This window comes from Betta splendens, chromosome 2 (genome assembly GCF_900634795.4).
Source record: "Betta splendens chromosome 2, fBetSpl5.4, whole genome shotgun sequence".
Classification (NCBI taxonomy): Eukaryota; Metazoa; Chordata; class Actinopteri; order Anabantiformes; family Osphronemidae; genus Betta; species Betta splendens.
In genome coordinates, this window is record NC_040882.2 from 14,677,723 (window position 1) to 14,685,670 (window position 7,948).

Genomic DNA, 7,948 nt, shown 5'->3' on the forward strand with positions numbered 1-7,948 from the left:
GTTTTGTCTGCTCTATGTTTAAGTCTCGCTCTGTTGCATGCGTCGTTCAACAGAGAGCTTGGGCCGTTCAGAACCTGGTTGGGAACGCCAACGAGAAGGTACCACTCCAACAATAGACCGAGTGAGGCCTAGACAGCTTGTCAGGACATAGCATGGGCCCTGTCATTGCTGTCCTTTCCAGCTGTCCCTAAAATACCTCGAAAAACCTTCCAAATGCCATTCTCATGCATTTTCAGTACCTTCAGCCACCTGTTCTGCTTCTTTACCCGAACATGTACAGCTTAATTTAATATTTGTAGTTTATGTCCAGTCTACTGTTATGGGAAATGGCCCAGCTACACTTTGAGTACACATCAGGCTTATCGCACACTTCCCTTAGATAATTACAGTTTATCTCCCATTTGTGACAATTGATGTCCTTTTTATATGATGGATTCATATCCTCTCGTCTTCATCAACACAGCGGTCCACACTAATGTGCCTGACCCAGCCTTTCCAGTATGTCTCGCTGAAATATAGTATGCCTTCAAAGGCCGTGCTATAATCTGTCATGCTGCAGACCTCAGGCAGGACAAAAGCCTCTGTGCGTGGTTTACGTTATTCTGTTGACGTGCCTGCCTTGTCTTTCAGTGTGCGCATAGTGTTTGTGCATTGGCCATGTCTGCCGTGTTTGCCATCATCTTCCGCACGCTTGCATTGAAGATGTATGCACACATGCTAACAAAGCATATGCAACCTTTAGCTCAATGCACAGCACGCGTCCGTGTGTGTTTGCCTTTGTGTGGTGAGGGGCTGGAGGTGTGCGACTCCTGGTTCTCTGGCCAGGCCAGAGTTAACTGTTGTTATGAGTGTGTGTGTTTCATGAAACATCAAGGTGGGCAGATGTTGTACAGATCTAGATACTTGTTTTACTGTAGTGAGGTAAGTAACACTGTTTTTCTACCAGTGTCTAATTGTGTTCCTCTTCTCTCCATCTTCTACACCTTGTTTCCTCTTTTCATTCCTCATTTATCTTGTTCTCTTCATTTTCGACTCCTCATTTCTCCCATCATTTGTTTTCCTGATGTCTTCATTGGCACCTCCTCTCTCCTGCCTCTCACGTCTTTCTTCATAATCCACGTCCACCTCATTCCTGATCTATCACCTCTTCTTTATTATGCCTCCCTTCCTTCATTTCCCCGCTCTGTTCTACTCCTCCACCCCATAGCGCCCCACCTCAGCGGGCGCCCGGTGCCTCCCCATCTGCCCACAACATCAGCAGTGCTGCCGTGTCCGACCGTACCAACTTCTCCAGAGGGGTGGGGATCCGCAGCACGTTCCACGCAGGCCAGCAGCGGGTGGCCCGGGACCAGCAGGGCTCTGCCTACCCGGGCGGGCCCGCGTCCCCGTCGCTGTCGCACGGCAACAGCCAGGCCCGCAGGACACACGGCGCCACAGGGATTTTTAGCAAGTTCACATCCAAGTTTGTACGCAGGTGAGTAATGCAACTGCATGGGGCACAGAAAGATGGGTAGATGTAGAGAGGATGGAGCAAACGCATGAAGCTTGTTTCAGTAAAAGCAGCATGGAGTCATGATGGCACCAGGTTACTATCCACCTACTTTGTAACTGAAGTGTTTTCATTACTGAGGTTTCAGTTCAAAACAAAAATTTACAAACCTTTACACAACAAGTCATCTGCTTTTTTCTTCTTAGGAAAGGTTTAATGTGTGTTCGTCCCATGTCTGGGTTTCAGTGTTTCTTTAAAGGCGCCGGTCTTAACTCGTCCCCATTACTAAACCCATGCTGATCTGTAACTGCTGAAAGGGAGAGGAAGGGAACAGCTGTGTTCTCTATAATTTGGTTTGGAGCTGTGGTGGCTGAGGAGTCATTCTTTCTTTTTTCTCCTCCCCACATCTGGCCTAGTATATATTTTGCTCTTTTCTTGCAGGTTGCAGCAGTTAAACTATTGTCCCTGATACCAGATTGTAAAAAAAGCTAAAATCATTCTTATTCAGTTTCTGTAAGTGAAGTCAGTTTTTCAATGTTCATCCCACTGAGCTATAGAAAGTAAAGAATTAGAAACAAAGCTTTTAATTGCAACAAAAGCAGCTTATGCACTACTATTAAATGAATTGTATTGAGTTTTGGTTGGACAAACTCTGAAACTCTGTGACATAGAAAGATAATATAAAATCAGATTTATAATAATGTAGATTTGAGCCAAATAGCGTGTCTGTCAGCGGGGCCGTCTGACACATTATTATCGGAGGTCAGTGCCACAGTCGAAGAGCGGATGTGACAGAAGGAGTTTAAATGTGACAGGAAAGAGTGAGGAGGTCCAAGTAACTCAAAAAAAGAATGTGAAGCAGAGAGCGTGTACGACGCTCTGTTTCTCACCCTGGAGGTTCAGTGTGCGGTTATAGATTTTGTTCCCTTTAAACACCGACATTGAGAACGATCATATGTCTGGCCTGCATGCGTGGTGGGTGTTGGTGTAGAGTTTGTGTGTGTGAGAGAGGGAGAGCGAAAGCCAGAGAGAGGCGGAGGTACAGGCACAGAGACTCTCCAGGCCTCCCACTCAGAGATACTGTAGCTCCGTGGCGACCGTATCCATGGTTACACCGGAGATATCAGTTTTCCCTCAACTATAAATACCTCTAGTGGGGACACCTTGAGACACACAAACACACACAACTTGGCGTGTTGGTAGGAAGTAGGAGCTGTGGACAGAGAGATTGTGTTGCATTTGTACAGTTGGACCGAAGACACACACACTCAAGCGGTGTGTTTTATTAGCATATCATATAACCTCCGCACTGCACTTTCCTTCTGGGTCTGGGGAGGTGTGTGTGTGGTTCAAGATTAAGTTGCTGCTTAACCTGTATGATCTCATTTGAAACCTACAGATTTGTGCTCGTTTCTTTACGTTCCGTTGTGCTGTTCACTTCACCAACGCTCCTTTTTCAGGTCCACGCAGGACCGCTGTGTGTGTGGGGAGCACACGGCGGGCGCTTTTAATAATGTTTGTTCACACGTCGAATCGAGTGATCCCCACGTTTAATCACACTCACGCTGAAAGCCGACGGCGGGAGCACAGGCTTCATTTCTTCGGTCCATTTTTAATGTTGGTGTGTGCTTGCTGCTTGAGTCCTCAGCGTGTCTTGTTCATGTTGGACTGTGAGAGCGCGCTTGCTGCTCAGACAACAGCTTGTCTTTTACAGCAAAGTCATAAATATATATGTTTTATATATGCGTTTTTTTTCTCTTTCTTTCTTTATCCCTCTTTTGTTTTTGTAGAAATCTCTCGTTCAGGTTTCCAAGAAGGTAGGCAACATCCCCAACGTTAAATATATAATCCCTTGATATATATACGTATACTCTCTCCTTCATATATATTTTACATATATATTTCCTCCCCTTTTGGTGTTTTCATGCAGCTTTTCGTTGAGACCTTCCTTTTGTGCCTTGAGCCTTATCTTTTCTCCTCTCTTTTTCTGTGGTTGGCCCCTTTTTTGAGCCTTCTGGTTTTGAGTGCCGTGTTTTGGCCCATTTTTACCATTATTTATTTATTTTTCCATTTTTCACTAACTCACCCAGCCACCCACTCACTTAACTGACTCGCTCACTCCACCATCATGCTGCATAATAACGCCTAAATCCTCTTCGGCCCTCCATTGTCCCTCCCACCCCCCTCATCCTTCCACCCCCCTCATCCTCACCCCCACCTTTCCAGTTATTGACCAGGTAGCGTGTGCGTGAGACAGTGGGTATCTCCCTGTAGTGTCCCAGATTTAGCCTGCGTTTTAATGGTGTGATAGATCAAACGGCTTCCTTATGCTTTCTTTAGCTTTAGGTGCAGGTGATATTGTCTTTTGCGGCGTCACCGTCTACTTCCTCCTCTACATATTGTACTGGGACCAGACGGTTTTTGTCATTTTTATGACGATAAAGCTAAAAATAGCACGGGCATAGGAGACCTGTGTTTTTTAATTTATGACCAGTGTAGTTGTATAACATCGCTAACCATCATTCATGCTAACACCTCCTAAAACCATCACACATCTTAACTACCTGCTTTCATCAGTTCGGTAACTATAAGTACAGTTTCTCAGTGACGACTAAACCGCGTTTATAGTATTTGGTGCGAGTTTCTGACCTCGTAGCCTTTAAGAGGAAGCGTGTAGTCTGTAGCTGGGCCGAGGAGGAGAGGAGAGGATCCAGGAGGAGGGACGGGCTGCAGTGTCTCTCATGCTGCACTTCTTTTCCGGAGGCTGCGCTCTCTTTTCCTTCACTGCTCTCTTCCCATTCTCTGCCACTGGCTCTTAACAGCAGCATCACCAGAACTGGATGGCTTTGACCTACTCTGGCTGGAAGAGACCTCTATGCTGTGGAAACACACACAGACAATTTGTGCACAAACATGTGTATTTGCACGCACACGGTCATATATGTACATGCTGAACATGCATTTCACTGTCACATTTGTCACTCGCACACGCTGCTTGAGTGTGTTGGCTGCTTTTTACCAGCAGGTAGAGCAATTTCCTTTTAATCTGGAACATTGCGCCACCTGGTGGCTTGAAGCAGAAGTACTCAATGTTCAGTCAATGTTGATAAATGATGCTTATAAGCAAATAATTGTGAAATAAGAGGCAAGGTTTATCTGTTTAAAGAGTATGTGTGTGGTAAATCAATTTACACTAGCTCATATGTAAGACTGCGCAAGATGTATTTGTTATCAAATAGTCATCTTACCAGTCTCAACCATTTTGCATCCCATCACATTTTGCAACTGAAAAACTGTTGTTTTTTTATTATTTAGGGAATTCCTATGACTTTTTCCCCACAACTCGCCATCTCTCATGTTATATATTTTAACCATGTTTCTGTTGCAGGTGTTTTACATGTCATGTGTGGTTATTTCTTTATTAGGGCAGGACTGATACAGTTTCCTGTATCTTTAGGACCAGTTGAAGTTGCTCTGTGTGTTACTTTCATCGTCTGCATGTGTTTTTGTCGTCGTCCTCTTTTCTCCCGACCTGTTAGTTTCTGTCATGTCCGCTGGTGTGTGAGAGAGTGTGCGTTACAGCATTAAGAGTGTTGTTCTCAGTCAGCCCGTGTGCAGGTCCAGTGTTACTAACACAGGTTTTACTGCAGTGGTGGGATCATAATGCTCCTAACCTCTGGTCACAGGACTTGCCCTCCCCATGCCCTCCGAGCTGTTCCAATCCATTCCATCCTGCTCCAGATCACGTCCATGTCAGCTCCGCTCGTTGTTTTCCGCCTGCTTTCCTCAGCTGCACCTGTGCTATTGAAGTTCAGACTTAGCCTAGTTATGTGTGTTAGTCCCACGCTGACTGGTTCAACACCAGTTTAGCCTTTCGAGTTATTCCTTCAAATTGTATTAAGCAGTACATATTACAACAGTGCCACTAACACTAGGCGACAATTACGTTTTTTTTAATTACATTTCTACATGTTAACACACATCTGTGTGTTTTTCAAGGTTATCAGTTGTATTTCAAGCCCTATATCAGTTGGGTGTTTGGTGTCTTTGTCCGTCCTTATGTTGTATGACTGCACTATCACATCAGGTTAGTGGGGATTCGTAATTATCTGGACTCAGGCAGCAGCAGCCACGGGTGCCATGCAGTCTCTCTCGATGAGCATCTAGTTTAGAACATTTACCCTTGGTTCAAAGTGGATGGATTGGAATATTGAGGCAGGCATGGCGAGCAGCGTGACTGTGTCCAGCCACCTGATTCACTGTCTGTAGAAATCCAAATGTTGCCCCTGGTTATAAAGCAGCAAAGATAAACGACTAAACTTGTGTTGATTTTTTTCGAGGAGTCCGGGAGAGGGTCGGGATGAGGGCAGCAGGTGAGATACAGAACAGCCCGAGAAAACCCTACAAATGCCTAAGAGCCTACCAAAACCTGCCTGTCAATCAAGTAGCCTGGAGCCAATCAGTAGATGATCTCTGAGCGTGCTGTGAATGTCTGGGGGAGTGGGCGGGGCCGGGCTGGTGTAATTGGTGGTGACGGTGGTACTGACTTGACCAATCAGGAAATGGGAGATTAGCAGAGTGATGGGGTGGAGGTTGAGCGGCATGGTTGTGAGTGTGTGAGGGGAAATTGGATCAAAGTACCCAGATGTGTATTTGTGTGCCAGTACCAGCAAATCAGTGTCACATGCAAAATCACACACTGATCTGAGACACGTTTACACACAAATGCGCATGGGTACTTAAAAATTTGCTTTTTGTCTTCATTTATTTCCACAACCTCATCATCTCCTTCTTCCTCTCTTTACTCCCCCCTTGTTTGGTTTTTCCTTTTTTTATTTAAACAATTTACTTAATGTTGACTTTTTCTTTCTTCGCTCATTTCTTCCTGTCTCTTCTCTCCTCCATCTTCCTGTTTTCCTTCCTCAACACTCTCCCTCCCTTCCTCCTCTGCTTTGTCTGTTTTTCCACCCCCCTTCTACATCTGTCCTCCCCCTCCACCCTCCCATTCCTCCACGGCAGGTCAATGCTGAGCAGCACAGTGGACAAGTCGGACAAGACGTCCGGTGGCGTTCTCTCCTCCTCTTCCAACAACGACGAGAACAACTCCTCCCCAGGATCTGGTAACACCGGTAGGTTGAGCGTCTTTACTGGTTCTTGACCAGTGCCAGTGTTTCTATTAAGATCAAATGTAAACAATCTGACCAGACTCAAAAGCTACCAGGCAAAACAGGAATTTTGATTTTACTGTTTGTCCAACACTAGCAGATAAAAGGTAAAGCATTGTTTGGGGTGTTTTGCATTAAAGTCAGTGGAGCTTCACTACTGGTATGATAACATATTAGCTGCAGCTAGGGCTACTGTTTGACCATCCCTTCTCTAATCATTATTCCCTCTCCTCCTCCAGGCGGCACCGGCACTCCGCCTGCCAACTCCAGCCAGAAGCCGCGCTCGCTCCGCTTCACCTGGTCCATGAAGACCACGTCCTCCATGGAGCCCTCGGAGATGATGCGCGAGATCCGCAAGGTGCTCGACTCCAACAGCTGCGAGTACGAGCTGCGCGAGCGCTACATGCTGCTGTGCGTGTCGGGGGATCCGGCGCGCGACGACTTCGTGCAGTGGGAGATGGAGGTGTGCAAGCTGCCGCGGCTCTCCCTCAACGGCGTGCGCTTCAAGAGGATCTCGGGCACGTCCATCGCCTTCAAGAACATTGCCTCAAAGATCGCCAACGAGCTCAAACTGTGAGCCCGCGCCAGCAGCAGGGAGGACGGGTCTATTGGGCGGAGGGCGGAGGGAGGGAGGGATGATACTGTAGGTGGGGGGGGGGTGTGGAGGTCACGAGGTAAGCTCCAGTTGGGGTGACTTTAAAAATACCACGATTGTTATCTGGACTCATGTCTGCGGTGGGGCTGTCAGTTCTGTGAGAATAGAAATGGTTCTGTTCCTTTGTTTCCCGAGGCCCTGCGATTAAAACTCTGAGCTGATTTTCCTCCGAGTTGTGAAGTACACGCAGTCTCCCTGTGGGGTTTCTTTTCTCACGTTCTACTTAGACGTTCCAGTCTTCTGCATGGTCCGATCTGCTCCGTTTCTTTGAACTCACACGTCGATCACTCTGACCACTGTCACTTCTTCCTGCTATTTATTCATGGTTCTGCTGCCAGGTCGTTTTTTTTTTTTTGTTATTTTTTTTTTTTTTTTTTTGGGGGGGGTTTGTTTGAGTTCGGTATTTTGGTAGGAGGGGAACCAGGTGGACGTGGGGGCTGGATGGACAACGGGAGCAGAGGGACGCTGAAAACAACTGTTGCGCTCGGTCTTAGGTCTGACCGAATGTTTGGAGCCTGATTTTGCTGGAAAGCACAAAACAGAGATTGACTTTGTTCTCAATGTCCTCCAAAAGTGAATGGACTCTAACTGAGCCAGGACTTTGGCTGCTGAAGCCCACCACCCCCTCCACACACACAC

The 7,948-nt window shown here is 46.6% G+C and overlaps 1 protein-coding gene across 9 annotated transcripts in view; it reads left to right on the forward strand.

The window, feature by feature from the left end:
* Window positions 1–7,470, forward strand: part of mark2b (MAP/microtubule affinity-regulating kinase 2b) — a 35,106-nt gene extending 27,636 nt beyond the window's left edge. For 4 of the 9 annotated variants that reach the window (XM_041072845.2, XM_041072847.2, XM_041072849.2 and 1 more), the window contains 5 exons: window positions 1,208–1,474; window positions 3,280–3,306; window positions 5,830–5,862; window positions 6,509–6,618; window positions 6,894–7,470. In XM_041072845.2, coding sequence (XP_040928779.1) covers window positions 1,208–1,474; window positions 3,280–3,306; window positions 5,830–5,862; window positions 6,509–6,618; window positions 6,894–7,231 — 775 coding nt within the window. In that variant the 3' untranslated portion in view covers window positions 7,232–7,470. The remainder of the gene's footprint in view (window positions 1–1,207; window positions 1,475–3,279; window positions 3,307–5,829; window positions 5,863–6,508; window positions 6,619–6,893) is intronic. The other 5 variants (XM_029143252.3, XM_029143256.3, XM_055507137.1 and 2 more) reach the window with 5 other exon arrangements.
* The last annotated feature ends 478 nt before the right edge of the window (window positions 7,471–7,948 follow it).